General features: G+C 28.5%; 1 protein-coding gene and 2 pseudogenes across 1 annotated transcript; 1 reads left to right on the top strand and 2 right to left on the bottom strand.

Moving 5' to 3' along the window:
- Positions 1 to 339: 339 nt before the first annotated feature.
- LOC126551030 (uncharacterized) lies at positions 340 to 5,324 on the bottom strand (annotated as a pseudogene).
- Positions 5,325 to 11,725: 6,401 nt separating this feature from the next.
- On the top strand, positions 11,726 to 14,236 carry LOC126550898 (uncharacterized; annotated as a pseudogene).
- Positions 14,237 to 15,966: 1,730 nt separating this feature from the next.
- On the bottom strand, positions 15,967 to 18,604 carry LOC126551029 (uncharacterized). Its single transcript, XM_050203784.1, has 2 exons — positions 18,536 to 18,604; positions 15,967 to 16,290 (listed from the first exon to the last, which is right to left on the bottom strand). The coding sequence occupies exons 1-2, from the start codon at positions 18,602 to 18,604 to the stop codon at positions 15,967 to 15,969; spliced, it is 393 nt and encodes a 130-aa protein (XP_050059741.1).
- Between the last annotated feature and the right edge of the window lie 947 nt (positions 18,605 to 19,551).

Below are 19,551 nucleotides of genomic sequence, written 5' to 3'. Positions count from 1 at the left end.
TTGACAACCACAATAACTTTACTGTGGTTATACCTGCAAATAATTTATTATATTATATTGTATGGGCATATATTTAATAGCATAAGTGGTCATGGATTTAGGTTCTACTTAATCAACATTTTGTGAATTTAATCATAATAATATTTTAGAATTGATTAAAATTAACTGTGAATTAATTAACAATTTTAATTACTAAATGAAATAAAAATGCCGTAATTACCTTCCTTTTCTGTTATTTTATAAAAAAATATTTGTTACATTTTAACAAACAATTACAGCATATGAGTTAAAACTATTTTTTTAATACATTTGTTTATTATTTATAATATTTACATACAATTAGTGATTACTTCCATGCGATTTTGAATTTGGAACATTTTTGTTTACATTTTGTTGCAAGTTTCTATTTCTCTTGAATACTTTTTTTTTCGTTTCTTTTTTTGGTCGTCCAACTGGCAATCGTTTACTTCCCCTTGTTATACCTGGTCTTCTTCTGCTAATTGTAGTTGGTTGAACAGTTATTGTACCTCGGCTCCTATGTCTTAGTGAAATTGAACTTCCAGTTGTAGCAATAAAAGATTCCCATGCTGTTAAAGATTTTACATTTTTTAACCTCTGGACACATTTGGAAAGAACATGTAGTGATGGAGCTGGGAATTTTTTAAAATTATCTGTCATTAGGCTTACTATTTGTTTTTTATATTCTTCCGTTAATGTTTCATTTTCAATTACCTCAGTTTCTTTGTTTTTTATCTGATTTTCAATAATATTTCTCTCTACATCAACATCAAGTAAATCACAGTGCATACTATTGTTTTCATTAATTGTATTAGACTCCTGAATCAGATTATTACTTTCTGTTGGACTAAGAATTAAAGGCATATAAAATTCATTTGCTTGTGCTTCATTACCAAAAGCTAATTTAGCTAGCAAACATCGTGTTTCATGACATATAGGTGGTAAGCTTGGCATTTTATGGTGGTATAAATTGTAAACAGCAGCTTGATGTTTACAAAATGAACCATATTTTCCTACAGGACATGAACAGTATCCAACAGTCACATTGACTTCATAAAACTCAGGAGAATTTTTTTGTTGTACTTTATATAAATCGTCATCCAAAGCTTCTATCCAATCTTTAGTTATATGTGCTGCACGGTTTAACTGGTCCTGAAACAGTAATCTTGATTTATCAGATCTTCCATTCACAAAGTTTCTTAAGCGTGTTGTATAATACTCTTCCATACTCGTACAAATAAAATCGACAAGAGCTATAGCGTTGTATGCTTTGTTACGTGATAGAACAATATCTTTGAAAATTCTAACATTTACTTCACTGAAGTTATTTGTATGGTGTCCATGCATTGATGCATCTCTGAATGCAAAACACCAAATTTCTTTTCGCTTCCAATAATTGGTAACATATGATATCCATTGTGGATATTTATTAAATACTGTTTTTTCATCACTAGAAGATATTCCTGCCATAATTTTAAATGATTTTTCAGCTTCTTGTATATCTGATGATACTAAACAATTTTGAAATACTTTGTATAATGCTTTTCTATCGTCCTTTAAAATGTCATGTTTTTTTTCAAAAAGCCAACGCCATACCGATTGACAAATATGAAAACGACATAGAAGAGATTTTGATGATGGCCAAACATGCTTAAGAGCTTGTCTTTCAGCTTCACTATCATCGGTCATAAACTGTTTGGGATACCCTTGGGAAGAAAATGCGAATGGTACAGACTCTTTCAATAGTGTAAAGGCAGCAATGTAATCTTCAGTTGACTGTCCTTTAGTGATCATAAGAGCTAATGGTACAGCTCCTATCCCACAAGCAGTAAGCATAATTGTTACAGAATGCCCATTGGCATCACAGGATGCAGTACTATCCACAAAAGCAATATCCTTAGCAAATGGCAATCCGTGAGCACGTTGCATTATTGGAGTAATTACTACTATAGCAAATGGGTATTGTTTATACCTTACAATAATACCATTTTTTGTATATTATAATATTTTTTCTTCCAATTTCTGAAAATTAAGAATATTTGTCTATTGCTAATTAATATTAGTATTCAATTGGTTTGTTAACTTCAAATTAATACTAAAAATTAGCTGTTAATGGTTAGACACAATAATTTGTGTAGCATAATTAAGTGCACATATTTTTTACATTATTCTACTTCAAACATTTATACATACATAGGTACTTAAATAGTAAAAAATGTGTTTTAGGAGTTATTTGAGTAAAAGTATTTTAATATCATATTAATATCTTATAATTATATATTTTTTGAAAAATCTTTTACTTTAAATTCAAATTAACTTATTTGTTAAAAATTACATACAGTACAATTTTATTTTAGGATAGGTAGGTACTACTTAATTACATTTATAGCCTAAACAATTACAAATAAGTATTTTATATAATTTGGAAATGTATTTTAATATATTTTATATATATATATTTATATTTAAGACAATGTAGGCATTTCATATTTCATTATATTAACAATTGTATTCATATTTATAAAAATGGGTTCCTATATTAAGTTTTTATTTTTTTTTAAGGTCATAAAAAGTACCATAAAAAATAACATATATCTATGTTAGTGTTATATATATTTTAAAACCAATTTGTATAACAGATAATTAGATTTGACGATGAATCATGTGCTACACTGGAAAAAAGTAACAATAAAACATTTAAAATAAAATATAGGTATTGAATATTCTTTATTGATTTATTTACAGTTATTTTAGTATTAACAAATTGCAGTGTTGAAAATATAATGATGTAGATTAACACTATTTAGGTACTCATTGACCTGAGCTAGCTACCAATTTACTTTAGATTAGCATTATTATTAGGAAATAAAACAATAGACTTTCATTTTAATATCAACTATAGGTAGCAGGATTTGTAAATATATACCTAGACAGTTATAATTATGTTGATGTAATTTTTAAGTATCATCAAAACAACTAATTTATTTAAACGTTTAAACCTCTAACTTCTACTATATAAATTTAAACATAATATACTTAATCTATGTCCCCATGGCTATAATATAAGACATAATTAGAACATCAATCTAATACAATATAAATATAATACCTAAGCATTAATAGGTTATATTAAGATATTTTATCTTAAGTGTTACAAATACAAATATTTGTAGAAAAAATATAAATAATATGTCACTATAGTTAAAGAAATATATGTGAAAGTTATAAATAATGTAATTCAATCAACATACATATACAATATACATACCATCTAGCATACTCATCCCCCCCTTTTTTTTTAATAATGAATTCAAATCCTGAGTTTTGGAACTTTTAAATATACTCTAAGACCATAATAATATGTTCTAATAAATGATTTATTTGTACTACTTAAGGAGTGTCTTGTGGCGATACAAAGTTCTGTTTTTCAAGTGAGAGCCTCTTTTTTACTGTACATTATTCAGAGGATAATTTTCTTGAAAATGTTGATGTACCTAATTCAAATTTGAATGAACAGTTTCTTAGTTATTAAAATGTTTGTACCTATTGTGGATCATAGTCCTCAAAAATGGATATACATAAATGCAAAATAGACATAAAATTGGATCTAGTATTATACTTGGCCACTTGGACCATTTTTACAAATTATTAATATTGATAGATTAATATTAATAACTAAAATTTGCAAATCATCATAGCCTTCATAATATCTTATAAGCCCATTACCATGGACCTTTTATCCTTAGAACACAAAGTTAAATAACTCAAAAACAATTTTTATTTTGATACATACAAAATTTCAGAAACATTATCTACAGTACCTATAATTTATAATTGAATAGTGGTGTTCTCATTTAAAAAGCTGAAGCTTCTATCTTCACAGTTCACACCGTAAGTAGTACAACAATCTCAAGAATTTTTAATATATTTTTCTCATTGCCTACCTCATGATTTTTAAAGTAAATAGTAATATGAGTTTTGTTATAACTTATACAATAAGCATTAGTCAACCCTTCCCAATTCATTAGCTAGGCATGCAGATTAAATATTGATTATAAATTATAATGTTAAGTATATAATAATCATCAATTAGATACCTATACATTAATTTATTATGTGGCAAAACATATAATAAACATTATGTAGGTAATATAATAATGATAACAATAATAGTATTTATTTATTCGGCTAAATAAATTAATTGTAAATAAACGTGTTATTCCATTTACTCACCTGAAATACCCCATCGCCATTCTGTGGCCCAAGGTGTATTTTTTTCCATTCGTCATACCAATATCTCACTGTTCTATATTTTGGATTTGTATGAGCGTTAGCCAACTCTGTTGAACTTATACCATATTTCAGCTCAATTTTTTCTTCGTGAATCTTTATAGATTCACTAATCCCTAATTTATTTATTTAAAATCCATTTATTATTTATTGTATATTATAATTTCTCACATAGGTGTATACAAGTATGAGATATAATCACCCCATTGTAAAATAAATATTTCACTTTGTACTTGTAATAAATAATAATACCTTTGTAAAGTACATAATATAGGTATTATTTAGTTTTTAAATTTCAGGTACTTACCAAGACCACTAGTAAAGTATCCATTAAAGATACAACGGATATCATCAGTAGGCCTCAAAAATGACAATGCCTCACCTGATGTCAATGTGTGGTTATGGGCATTTGTAAATGTTATTATTGCTGGTAAACCATCCTTAAAAATAATTAGTAGATGAAAATTATAACATAATATACAGCTACACATATAATATAATTTATCTATATTATAATCCTCAATCAATAAATACAACTTTTAATATGAAATTGTTATTAAATAACTTATAAAATAGATACCTTTACATATGAATCTTTTTTACAAGTATCTTTAGTTGTGAGTTTAAGTGTGATATCAATTTTTGCCGGACAATTAGTATTTTTTGACTTTCCTTTTACATTTTCTTTAATACTTTTTTTTTGGAATGCACTATGATGACATACAAATACTTTTCTACATAGAAATAAATACATAATAATTATATTATTCAGTAAAATAGCTCTAGAATTATTATATCTTAATATCAAATATTAAATAAATACATAACATTTTTTATGAATATAAAATTAAATTTGTTACCAACCGACAAACATATCTAGTAGACTGTTTTGAACTAAAAATGCACCAACTAGTTTTTGTTTCGATACTGTGCAATTGTATATATGAATTAATATCATTTTCATTAAGCAAATTAGCTCGAAACACATTAGGCTCAACTTCTTTAACTTGAAACATTTTAAAGTTTTTAAGTTAACTACGTATAAGCCATTAACAGTAATTAGATCAGTCATTATAAGTTGATGGATCTTATATTCTATTTTTATATTCATAATATTTCGCGGCATTTTCAATAATATAATTTTATCAAATTGATAGTAAAATAATTGATAACATAAATATACTGATTAGTGATAACAAAAATATTTTGTGGCATTTTCAAATCAACCAATCGTGGAGCACGATTTTAATACAGGTGCCGAGCTCATATATGGAATGCTTATATGCCGCCGGGTTGGGCATATTATTATAAATATATAGATCTTATACATTCTGACAAATGGTTTTTTTTAATGAAGGTGACCACTCTCCCATCAATTCAATAATTTTAATCTAAACTTTCACTTCTAAAAAAAGAATTGTGACTAGGTAGGTAACGGATCTTATTTTTTCAAAAAAACTTATGAGGAATCTTGCATAACATTTTCAAGCTATTTTAGTATTTTACCCATTAAAAGTCATCAACAAAACTAACACCTGTATTTATTAAAACATTTTTAAAAATATCTAAAATTAAAAATTTTTAATTTTTATTTTAAAATATATCTTAAATTAAAAATATATTATTAAAAAATCAAAAATTAGATTCTGAGCGGAGCGAAGAATGTATTGATTTTACAATGTTGTGTGTGTGTGTTTTTTTTGTATGTGTACACGAGAACTTGTCGAAATAATGCTTCGATTTTCAACTTCAGTAGCTTTCCGGTTCGAAAGTGAATCTAGTTGGTGCATTGGGTAGGTCATTTTTTGAAATTCCCAATAGTTTTCAAAAGCACCGGGAAAAATAAAATAGCGATATAATTTTTTTCATTTGTAGTAATTATTAAGTTAACTATTAAATACAACATTAAAATTAGTCAGTACAATAAAAACATTTTTTAAGAAGTTTAAGAGAAATTTTCAAACTTCAGGCCCAGCAAATTTTTTTACGGCCCTCGGTATTAAAAGTTTGGTCATCACTGGTTTAATAAACTGATAAATTAAATAAGAACAATATAAAAAATCATAACTGTAATTTGTATTATGCTTAATTTTAAAATTTAAATTTTTTCTATTTCTTAGGCTGGTAGAAAACCCATTGTAGATCACGATAAAGTTTTTAATGCGTTGAGTGCGCGTAATATTTTTGATGACGCTGGTAACTTGTGAACTTCAAACAACCCTATTTGGACCCAACTATCAGAATGTCTTGATGGCAAGATAGCTCCTAAGAGCCTTTACATAAGCATTCTACAAAATAGGCATGGATGGCAAAGTAAACTTAGACAAATATATAGTTGTGCTTATAATCTTCATGAAAATGAAAGTATAGAAAAAGGTGGTATTGAAGCTGTGGAAGAATCAAATAATGGAACTTCTGACGAAGACGTAACAGACGTATCATCTTCTTCAGAGTTTGAGAAGGGAGAGAATTTTTCGAATTGTCTATTCCATATGATGTTTATAGAACAATACGCCCAGAAAAAGTTGAGTATAAGAGAAAAAATAAAAAAAGAGTCTATGAAATTTTAAAACAAAATGCCTGGACTGACGTAATAAATGATGCCTTGATTGAATCGTATAATTTCCCTTGCAATTATATCTATAAAAGGGTTAAAGTATATGCTTCAATGAATAGCAAGCATTTTATTTCATTTCAATCCAAGTGTAAAGATAAAAACTGTGGAGCAAAATTAAATGGTTGGAGTGATCAGAGGCCCATAGAAGGTGAGCCACTTTTAGTTACAATATTAACTACTGACACCCGAGGAATGGAACGTCAACATAACACAAAAAGACCTTTAAAAGGCAGAAAAAGGATTTCTATTGGGTTAGAATTAGATAAAGATCTGGCAAGTAATTGGAGACGGAACAACGTCACTGATATGGAGTTTGGCAGATTTTCTCCCCCAAATTTATATTCATTACCTACATTAAGAAAAGCCAAACAAGAAAGTAAAGATAAAATAATGGGCATTAAATATAAATGTCCAGTTCAATCTTTGCCGGAATTTAAGCACAATTCTATTCTTTCTGGATCCATTCATAGTATTGGAATTGACCCATTTTTTGTTCACTATTGGACAAACTATCAAATTGCCGTGTATAAAGATGCCAGTAAAGAATATACTAAGTTATCAATTGATGCAACCGGAAGTCTTGTGAAAAAGTTGAAGCGAACGTCATTGGATCTATTGTCAGCACACATATTTTTATATGAAGGCATTTTAAGTACAAGCACTGGCCACATTTCCATAACTCAAATGATATCTGAGAAACAAGACACGTTGTCAATCTATAATTGGTTAGCATCTTGGACGGCTACGGGTATCCAGCTACCAAACGAAGTCGTATGTGACTATTCTCGAGCTCTTCTAGCAGCAATAACCAGAGTTTTTTTTAAGGGAGCAAGTACAGACAGCTATGCAAATTATGTTTATAAACTATTAATTGGCGAGGAGAAAGAAGTACCGACTACATATATTCGTTTGGACGTTGCTCACATAATCAAAATATTTTGTAGACTCAAATGTATGTCTGGAATAAAAAATAGACAGTTAAAAGAATTTTATGTCAGAGGTTTTCGTTTGCTTCTAACATCTGAAGATTTAAGTTCATTTGCAATTATACTGGAAGCATTATTGACAATTATGTTATGTGAGACAGATGGTATAGGTTCGGACGATGTTGTAAGCCCATCGGAAAAACACCGAGAATTTATTTTAAATTTAATAAAAGGTATACACGATGAAGACGAAAATACAAGTGACGTTATAAATAATTTGGAATCAAATGACACAAATATGGATTTGAATGATGACGACAGTGAAAATAACACTTCTAATGCAATAGGATCTTTTTTGGAAAATATAAAGCAAAAAAGTATGGCAAATGCTTTACTAAAAGGTAACAGAATATCTGCATATTTTTTACCAGAACTGTTACCGTATATGATGAGACTTTGCAAACATTTTCCACTATGGACCAATATTCTTCGTAATGTTTTCAAGTCTCCTTATAAGAATGGTTCTTCTGCAGCTGTGGAAAATGATTTTAAAGAATTAAAAACGCAAATCCTAAGGTTTGAAGTGCAGCCTATGACCGCTGATAGATTTATAAACAAACATTTGACGAATATCAACAATAATATAAAACTGTTTAAAAGTAAACAACTAAGGCACTGTCCTTCTAAAATAAATTTAAGCTACAACCATAAAATAAACAGTAATGATAACATTTTCGAATTTGAAACTGAAACTAACATTAGTAATACAAAATCGGAAGAAGTTGAAAATAAGAAAGTAAAAATTATAAATCATTTAGACATTGAAGACATCGTAGAATCTGGTGATAAATATTTACAGTTATCAAATTATGCGAAAGAATCCGATTCTGAATATTGTCAACCTACAGAAAACAATGGACAATTAAAAACTGATGACGATTCTGATCAAAACTTGACAAATATTGAAAGTGCATCAGATTTAATGTCTGATGATAACTCGTACTCTGAGTATAACAGCAAAACTAAAAAAGAACCAATGTCAGATGATTCAATCAATGCCGTAGAAAATTTGAAAGGAAAAGGAGAAAATATTTATCATAAACCAAAACAAAATAAAAGGAAAACCAAGTATATGGAATCAACAAAAGAAATTGATCGTATATTGTCTTCAAAATGTACACGTTCAACATTAAATAATTTGTTAATTAATGGAAACATGAAGACGCCTGTCTCTATATCAAAAAAACATTTCTTGTTCAAAACACTTGTCCATTTGACGCAGTTTCTGTTTTGATTGCCATGGCGTATACAGATATAATACCATATAAACAATTCATTGATACAATTAAGAACGATTTTCTTATATTTTGAAAAAATCTTGCTCAGGAAGGACCAACTCTTAATATATATAAAAATAGAGTAGTTTTACTTCGAAACATTTTGAAAACTGATGTTAGTATTAAAGACACTAACTTGATAGATGCAAGATGCAATGTTACGTTAATGATAACAGGTTACTTGAGAAATACTCCATCATCCATCCAAACCATAAGTTGTATAAATAACTGTCATACCTCTAAAGTAATTCATGATCCTCTTATATCATTAAAATTAACGGACAAGTTTCACAATTTGGAAGAAGATGTAAAAACATATATAACAGAGAAAACAATAAAATGTTCAAATTGCAATGGAACAAAAACAACTTTAAGGACCTTGGGAGAACATTTATTTATTAAGTGGACTATTTTTCTGGTGAAATGTCTTATAAACTTCAAGAATTTCCAGATTACATAAACATTAACAAAGACAGGTATTATAACTTAAATTTGAAAGTATAAATAAATAAACAAATAACATAATAATTATTGTTGTACAATTTAAATTAACATTAAAATGTAATTTAATATGTTATAATATAGATATGGAATTATTGGTGTAGTTGGATATGGAAATGATCATTATATTTCATACATTAAAAGAAACTGCAAATGGGAAGTCCACAACGATTTGCAAGCCAAAATAGTATGGACCACATCAAACAAATTAATTCAACCACATTTATTAATGTATGTTAAAATGTAAAAAAAAAAATTAACATTAGTTTGTATAAATTTGAATATTCATTTTTTTTATAAGTGCTACACAATATAATATTAAAAGTATAATGTTTTCTAGGAATAGTTTTACAATTGTAAGTTAAAGATATATAAGGCATTGAATTTTTAACTATAATGTTTTTTTCTCAATAAATTCAAATTCTTAAATAGGTATTTATTGTGTTTCGATTTGCACTTGATTTGTAAATTCTAAAAACAATTAGCAATTATTGGCTACCCCCTGCAAATCAACCGGAAAATTTAGGTACCGTTTTCGAACCGGTACGACCATTTGGGGGGGCTATCCCCCCCACGAGAAAATTTCTTTTGCGGGGAATGTATCGAGTTGCAAATTATAAAACCGTGGTTGCAAATTGTTGCAAATCAACCGGAAAATTTAGGTACCGTTTTCGAACCGGTACGACCATTTGGGGGGGTTACGTGAAGTTGGCCCCCCATTAAGAAAAAATTAATTGTGCAGAAAGTATTGAGTTGCAAATTATGAAACCAATGTTGCAAATTGTTGCAAATCAGTTGCAAATTTTTTGCATATGTTCGGTATATATTCGATAACATGGGGGGGCCAACTTCACTCACGTACACCATCTTGGAATGTCACCTTTATTAAAAATTACTAGCCTTGGGCTGGTTTCATGTATTCCACTAGATTACATGCACTTATGCCTTCTGGGGATCATGAAAAAAATTATTCGTTGTATGGTCAGAGGCACTAATGTCCCAAACTCCTATGGTTCCGTTCGATTGTCTAAAGACCAAATAGTTCTTATAAATCAACGTATGATAGTAATTTCAAAATGTATAAGTTCTGATTTTGCTAGAGTTCCACTTGATTAAATGAGTTCAACACTTTTAAAAGTACAGAGTTACGTCAAATTATGCTTTATACAGGTCCTTATCTATTTAAAAATATAATTTGTTTACCGGCTTACAACAATTTTATGATTTTCAATATTTTTATGCGAATATTAACATGTAATAAAACAGTTTATAGTCAAAATAACTATGCTGAAACCTTAGCAAAACATTTTTTAAAAACTTTTTGTTTGGTATATGGTTCTGGAAATGTTTCTTATAATGTTCACTCAATCATACATTTAGCCAATGATGCTAAGAAGTATGGAAAACTTGACAATTTTTTGGCTTTCCCTTATGAGAACTATTTACAACACATAAAAAAAATTATTCAACCAGGCCATAATCCTTTGGTTCAATTATATAAACGGATAAAAGAAGAACGTGAATGTCATATTTCCAATTTAGATCCACCAATGTATCCATCTGTTGAAGGTCATCATTATCAAGGGCCTCTACCTGGGAATATTTTATCTGAATCTGTATCTCAGTATTCTACAGTCATCTTGGAAAACTTTACAATTAGAGTTCAGAATTCCAAACGTAGAAGTAGTAAAAAAAATGACTGTGTTATCATGGCTTCAAGTAAAGTATGCCTTGTTAAAAATATAGTGAATAGAAATGGTGAAATATACCTGGTATGCTTAACGTTTAAAAGCACAATTCCTTTATATGACTCTCCTTTACCTTCTACATCTATTGGCATGTATCAATGTAGCAAATTATCAACTTAAGTTCAACTTTTCAATATTGAAGACATCCAATATAAAGCTTGCTATTTTCCTCTTACAGAATCACCAAAAACAACTTTTTATGTTTGTGCGTTACTGCACACAACTGAATGAGTGAGTTTACATTTTTTAAATATTTTTCTAATTAGTTATTAATTATATTTGTATAGCATGCAAAAGTCTAATCGATTATATACCATTGTTGTCTCGGAAAATGGTCAAATATCCGTGATTCCTAAGCCATGGATAATATGTAGTGGTGATTTCCCAATCATTGGGCAAAAATATCAATGGTACTGCCCCATCATTTTCTTTAAAAAACATGGTACAACAATATGAACAAGTTGACAATCACTGGGATAAAGTAATGGGTACCGTTTTAAACATGACAGGTAAATTAATTGTACTATATGCTTTTGTAAATACCATTAAATAATTGGATAATTGTATATAATTTATAATTGTATTTAATTTTTCTGGATTTAGATTCATACATTACAGCTAATTTTTTAACTATGACAGAAAGTTTAAAAGTAAAGAAATTTGTAATTATTGAATTTGTGGATGAATCTGAAGTCACAGAAGTTGTACATTGTAGCTGGATTGTTGTTGATCTCCAATCAAAGAGTTTTGTGTGTCAATGGCCTGGTAGTATAAATGCCTCAAAGTATACTGCTTCTCAAAAACGGCCTGCAGATTCTTGGGAAGAACACAAATGCATTCCTAGGAAATTTTACCGTTTGCTATTGATATTTATATCAAAGTTACACAAACAATATGTAAATTAATTTGCATAATTTAATTTTAGATACATATTCTGAAGCAAAAAAAAAGTATCCCTTTTTTGTTACACAAGTACAACTTCTGAAATTGAAACTGAAAACAAAAAAAGGAAACGTTTTAAAAAGAAACATTTTGAATCTTCAAGTGACCATGAAGACAACGAAAAATATAAAATGAATTCAAAAAAAATTGTATTAGAAAATAATTCAATTGACAATATTCTTGATGCTCCTGGACCTACAGGTACCTATACAATTTATATTTGTATACTAATTATACTTTGCTTCTTAATATTAATCAAATTTGTATTTTGTTGAAGTTGTTTTTGATATCATGGGATCTAACGATTCACCGGATTTTTTTGCACTTAAAGATGATGTGTTACATTATTTAAAGCCTACAATTGAAAATAACTGTAAGCCATCATCACAAAATACTGCACGTAATCAATTCACTAAAATAAATGAAGATATTCATCTAAATCGTCAGACATCTCCAGGTAACTTTCACCATTAATAGAAATTTACTTAATATATGAATGCGTTCAATTTACATTATATTATAGATATTTTTACTAATCCTACAAAAGAAGAAGACTGTGAAAGCTTATCACAAATCACTGAATATCATCAATCCACACATCATCAAAACCATCAGATTCCTTCAGGTAAACACTTCAATTAATATTTTAGTATGTATACTAATTTTTTATAACTTTATTTGTAATTTTCAGAGACTGAAAATGAATTCATTGACAATGATAATGTCAATATGGGAAAAATGTTAATGTTTATTGGACATGTGGTTAAAGATGGTAAAATATATTTATCTATATTTTTTTTTATTATTTTATTTCTTAGCTTGTATTTCTTAATATTTAGTGGCTACTGAAATTACTGAAATAAAAAAAAGTATCAAAGAAATTAAGGTTGATATAGTCAAAAACCAAGAGTTAATTATATCGCTAACTGATCGTGTCAATTATAGCGCTACTCAACCAAAGGAGAAGGTGCTGCCTTTGTATGGATCAAATTTAAAAGTTCCAGTTTCAAACATTGATGACCTACATAAATTGGAGTCCAATGAGGAGCAAAAACAAATTTTAGTATGTTTTAATTATTTTACTTTATTTCTTACATGAACCATATAATCTTATTTAGTTACTATTTAGGCACAGTTATTAATACGCAATGGGAAATGTTTTGATACCAGACGTACCACTTACGAAATGATGAGGATACTAATAGATAATAGAGTGGCCGATAGTTTAAATATGGTTGGCAGGAGAGGTGAAAAACTACCTTTTGTGCGCATGGATTTATACAAGATATTAATTGGTGAGTTTGATGCATTTTGATTTTAATAATGGTGAATTTAAAGTTATTCGCCTATTTACATTAATATGCGATAGTGGGCAAATATAATTATTTTTATCATCCATTTAAATTAATTAATTACATTTTTATTTTTATTTTTTGATAATATTAAGTTATACATTATTATAAAAACACTTTAAAATATAAATAAATTCTACACAGAAAAATATATCTTACCTACTTCTCTAGCTTTTAAATAAAATATTTAAAACTATTATTTAATTAAAGCTTGATTTTATTACTTCTTGTTGAATTGTGATAATATTTATTATGGATTTTTGTTTAAAATACCTACATTATTTAATTGTTGTTTATTAACTTAAACAGGTGTTAAATTTTTTTATTTTTTATTATTACTGTATGTGTTGCAGATTCTGTAAAATACTTTTTCCCTGAAGAGTCAGTTCCATTGATAAAAGGGTGCATTAGTGATTGGCTAAAACAAGCACCTAGGCGTAAATAGTGCATTAATTGTTATGTTTTTTTAATTTGTATTATTATATTAAGCACAATTTTATTATTTTTAAATATTTTTAATATGTTTTTTTAACTATATATACCTACTATACTATCATAAATAGTACATTTTTTAGTTTTCATTTTTATTATTATTAAGGCGCATTTTTATAATTTTTAAATAATTCTTTATTTTAACTATGTTATATTACTATTATATCAATATACTAATATTATGTTGTTCTTTATCATTAAGCCTTAATTATTTTTATAATTTTTAAAAATACATATTTTAGCAATGTAATATCAATATTATGTTATTTTATTATTCATTGACCCATCATTCAATAATTATATTGTTAAGCTTATGAGTTGATTTTACAAAATTAATAATACTTAAAAGAAAATTGTACGTATTTACTTTACATTATTTTATCAATATATTTTTAGAATTGTCATTCTTATTTTCTATATTGGGATGTAGGTAAAAATTAATTTATGATTAATCAATAAATTATGTATATATTATTATATATATTAATAAAAATATATTAATTCATTATAATATTATATTTTCCACTCAATTTATTTAGTTATTTATTAATTATTTGAGATGGGTACTATAATGTATACGTGTATAGAAAATATGAACATTACTTTTAAACCAAATATATCTGAATCTTTCACCAAAAGTATACGTAGAATATATGAACTATATATAAGAAATTGACCAAAAATATCTGAATCTTACACCAAAAGTATACGTAGAATATATGATCTATATATTAGTAATCGACCAAGAATATTCGAATCTTACACGGTTACTGATTGAAAATATTCTTATTGGTCAACTAAAAATGTTTGTTTATTATTCGTCAACTACACGAAACTAGATACGTAAATTCAACGTTAATTATTCGTCTAATAGCGCGCGTTTGACCCAAGTTTAAACATAAAATAAGTCTTTGATACACTACTTACTGCCTGATGATGTCCCTGAGCAAGCGATCGACCACCGCGAGTTGTGGTCCTGGTAATATGGGCACTTCGTCCCAGACGATAAGCGCCGCGTCACGTATCCTTTACGCGCGTTTAGACTGCATGGTGATGCTGGACGTCTCGTCGTCGTTGAGCGTACCAAACGGCAGCCCGAACGTTGAATGCACTGTCCATGAGCGACGCCGCGATCCCAGTGAATGCCACGCACAATACCGACCGCCTCCGGTTACGAAGCGACCATATGAGGTATCCGTACAGCGTCGTTTTACCCGTTCCTCCAAGTCCGTCGACGTAGAACACCTTTTGGACATTCCGGTTGTCGTCGACGGTCGCCATCACCCGATCGTATACCATCCGCTGTTCATCATTCAGGTCGTCCACTTGTCGTGCCCATAACGCCGCCGCGTCAATTGTCTCGAACAGTTGGTCGTCTGGTTCGGGTTTCAGTAGAGCGATGTCCGGGTTGGGCAATCCGTATTCGGCGACCGTTTTCCCGTGAGCACGAAGAAGGTCTCCAATGGCGTCCAGACTTGCCGCCCTGCTACGGTCAACGTCTTGGAAATGCCGATTGAAGTCCTCCATCATGTTGGCCTCGCTCGCTTGGTAGAGCGCCAACGGTTCTGCGGGATGGCTCATCACCAGTATCGTGACGAAGAGATACCACAACTGTCGAGGAGTGTCAAACAACGCAGACTCGTCCATGCAAGCCAACCACGCTCTATCGGATTTAATGAGTTCCATCGCGACGGCGGCAGCCGCGTAGCTCTCATACACGACTCCGTCGACCGTTCTCATGTCTCAGAAAAACTGTGGGCCTCTCTTGTGCAACAGTAGCAATCGCAAGTGGAACCGGTCTCGGTCTAGAGGGTTGACCACGTACATCCGAGCCAAAGTGTCGTTGCCCATCCGCCTTTGCCTCCGCGTCCATCTTCTATGTGACACTTGCCATGTGTATTGGACCGGTATCTCGTGGTACAGATACTGTTTAGCTTCCGCGTTGTGTGCGTTGAACGAGAAGAACTCTGTTAGTGTTGTACGACGTTGAACATCGTCGTGTACTCGCTGTTCGGCTTGTCCCGGAGCGAAGTAAACGGTCTGTTGATTTTCCAAGTGGACGGAAGCCTACCCAGACAGCAAATAGGAACATGATAATATTGCTAATATATTTTATGTATATGTTGCTAACAATATTGCCAAAAAAATATTGCAATTATATGTTTTAAAAATGTATTAGTCAATATTTTAAAGTATAACCATAAAAAAATGTTTTGAAAATATTTTATAGTGTTATTGTGAGAATATTTTACTACATATATTTTGTCAACATGATCGAAATGTATTTTATACAATATTTAATACAACATATTAAACAAATATGTTGACAATAACTTTTATCGATTATTATTAAAATATTTTTATGAAATAATTGTGGAAATATTTGTTTTAAATTAATATTATTTATTATTATTTCAATATATTATTTTAAGTAAATAGTAGAGCATAATAGTTTAATTAGTTATAAATTTATGTACCCATGTAATATTATCTGTTATAAAAAACCCCATATTTTCTAAGTTTATCAACTAATTTATTACAATGATCATAATCTTTGGTGGTATTTCTAATTTATTGAAACATTTTATAACTTCATACTTGAATTTAAGTATACAGTTTTATAATGTAAGACAGGTTAAGTAATACTATATATAGACATATAGTAGTAGTACCTATATTTAGGTTATAATTAATTACATACAGACCTAAATTTAGCACAAGTATCACCATAGGCCTCAATAAAATTTGCCCCCTCTTCATCGAATCCTCAACTGGAATGAAAAAGATAAATTTTAATTATCTTTAATATATTATATTCAAAATAAATTATTTTAGAAGTATAACTATTAACATAATTTAAGTATATTAAAAATTCACAAATAAAATAAATACACAGTGTTATTATAATAGTAATTTAAAATAACAAATAGTATATATTTTTAATTCGTGGTTATATAATGTCACTATCATATAGTTATATATATATATATATTATAGAATTATTATATATTATCATTATATTATATTATTTTGTTATTATATTATACATATAGTCAGTATCATAATATATTATTATAGAACATTAAAACGACTATTGAATATTGATATTTGATGCCGAATTTTGTTTGTTCTTTATCTGACAAATTATATTTTTATAGTCCAGTACCACAGTACACAGTGCAGTGAAAACTGAAAATGCATGCATGCATGTATCATGCATTGAATATACCTAATATACATTATTATTAATATAAGTACCTATAATATTAAACGATATTTAACGAATAAATTTTAAGAAAAATATGTAAGTACATAAAAAAATGTTAATACGGGATTTACAAATAATTTAAATAAATAAAAAAAAAGTTGTTCAGTACAAATTTGCCACCTAATGCCCCAATATTACATATTATATCTACTCATATTAAAACTATGTTACATAGTCTATGTATAATTACCAGGGCTAGGATATATATGCAACAGAATGTTTTTTTTACAACTTCTGATTATTAATTTTGTCAGTTATGTCCACGAATCACCTCAAGATGAGATAGATTGTGGTGTTTTTATTTTGTATGTTTTTGCATATTTTGGATAAAATGCATATTATTGCATATTTCGATTATAACTATAAGAATACAATAAAAATGCGTTGTATAGTATATTTCGTGATTAATATTTCTTATTTAATTATAGCCTTGTGCTGATTAAAGTATATAACTTTGTTTTTTGTCAATCATAAATTTTATTTTTATAAATACAATTTTATGGTACAATAGGTATGCGATAAAATCTTTAGTCAATAAAAATCAATACTGCTACGATCCAATCGCCGATCATTTATAATCGAAAATTTAAAAAGTATGTGGTCGTAGCATGTAACACGTATTTCCACTGGTGAATGTGAATTATAAATTTTATTTTTAAATTATATTATTTTATTTCTCGATTATACTATATTAAAACAAACAGCCAATCACTGATGTATTTCAATAAATAAAGTTTTTTTGTAATTGTATTTTTGTTTTTATCTTAAACAAATTTAAATGCATATTTTTGTAAATAAAATACATGTTTTACAATTTTTTGCATACAAATCCTAGCCCCTGATAATTACTAATTAGTAATAGTAACAGTAATAATGATATATTAATATTAGTAATATAGTAGTATACTAATAATTAGTGTGGAAAAGTACCTACATATTACCCTGTGTCTCTATACTCTAACTCTCTTTGTAAGTAGTAACTATAATGTTATTTTATTATATTATATTATACTATTTCATAATATACATATTTAATATTTATACGTCCATGTTAACGGTATTACGGTCGTCTATTTGTGCTCGCCGGTCGGTTATTTTGTCGTTGTACCGCATTGTTCATTCGCGCTCACGTCGGCGCTTGCCGCCCTGCGCGTCAACCCGATAATATTGGAATATTATTTATGTTTATTATGTTAAAAATAATTTGTACTTTTCGGTTATCCCAAGATAAGCGTCGCACCGCCCTGCAACCTAACAATAGCTGCAGAGTTGCACACGTTTATCGTTTTCGTTTATCTATGACATCGACTTAGTCGCGAGTCGCCCAATAATATAATTGCCGCAAGCCGGACACTAGACAGTGATTGTGTTAATGTGTAATAATCATTTGCCCATTTGTCCTACACCAGTGCAATACCACGCCGTTCATATTTAGTTACATCTTTCAATTGTCAAACAAATTATTTTAATTTCGGTAAGTACTCACTTTATACTATCTTAGTTATTATACAATATTTATATTGTATATTTGTACGTATGCAGTGCAATAATTAGTTTGCGAAATGTTCGATTGGTTTAATTTAGTTAAATTTAGTATATTATAGTTGTATTTATTTGAATAAATTTACGAAGGTGTCTATGTAGTGTAGTTACAGCTCTGATTGTGTGTAATGTAAAAAATTGGTATACATATATAAACATCAGGTAAAAAATAATCTATAATATAACTTATAATTTAACCTGTTGATAAAATAATTACCTAAGCATCAATACCTCCTATTAAACTAATAAAATATGAATTTATTTACCTAATTAACTTAATTTAATAATAGATCATTATAACTGTTATTAGTACCCACATAGCATTTAGGTAATGATAATATTTTGTAAATATTGTTAAATGCTTTAATAAAAAATAATTAAAAAAAAATGTTTTCTAAAAGTTTTTAAAATGTCCTCATGAAAATATTTTGGAATAATAATTACAGTACTTTTTGTAAATATTATTTCGCAAATATTATACCAATAATGCTAAAATATATTTTTTAAATATACCATAA

The sequence above is a fragment of the Aphis gossypii genome, chromosome 3 (assembly GCF_020184175.1).
Source record: "Aphis gossypii isolate Hap1 chromosome 3, ASM2018417v2, whole genome shotgun sequence".
Lineage (NCBI taxonomy): Eukaryota > Metazoa > Arthropoda > Insecta > Hemiptera > Aphididae > Aphis > Aphis gossypii.
This window is presented reverse-complemented; position numbering and strand designations above follow the sequence as displayed.

What these genes read in the sequence shown, in the direction of transcription:
- LOC126551029 (XM_050203784.1), bottom strand. Translation starts at nt 18,604, where the DNA reads ATGCGGTACAACGACAAAATAACCGACCGGCGAGCACAAATAGACGAC. An exon ending in GTAATACCGTTAACATGGAC is followed by an intron (nt 16,291 to 18,535) that starts GTATAAATATTA and finishes CTGTCTGGGTAG; the next exon opens with GCTTCCGTCCACTTGGAAAA.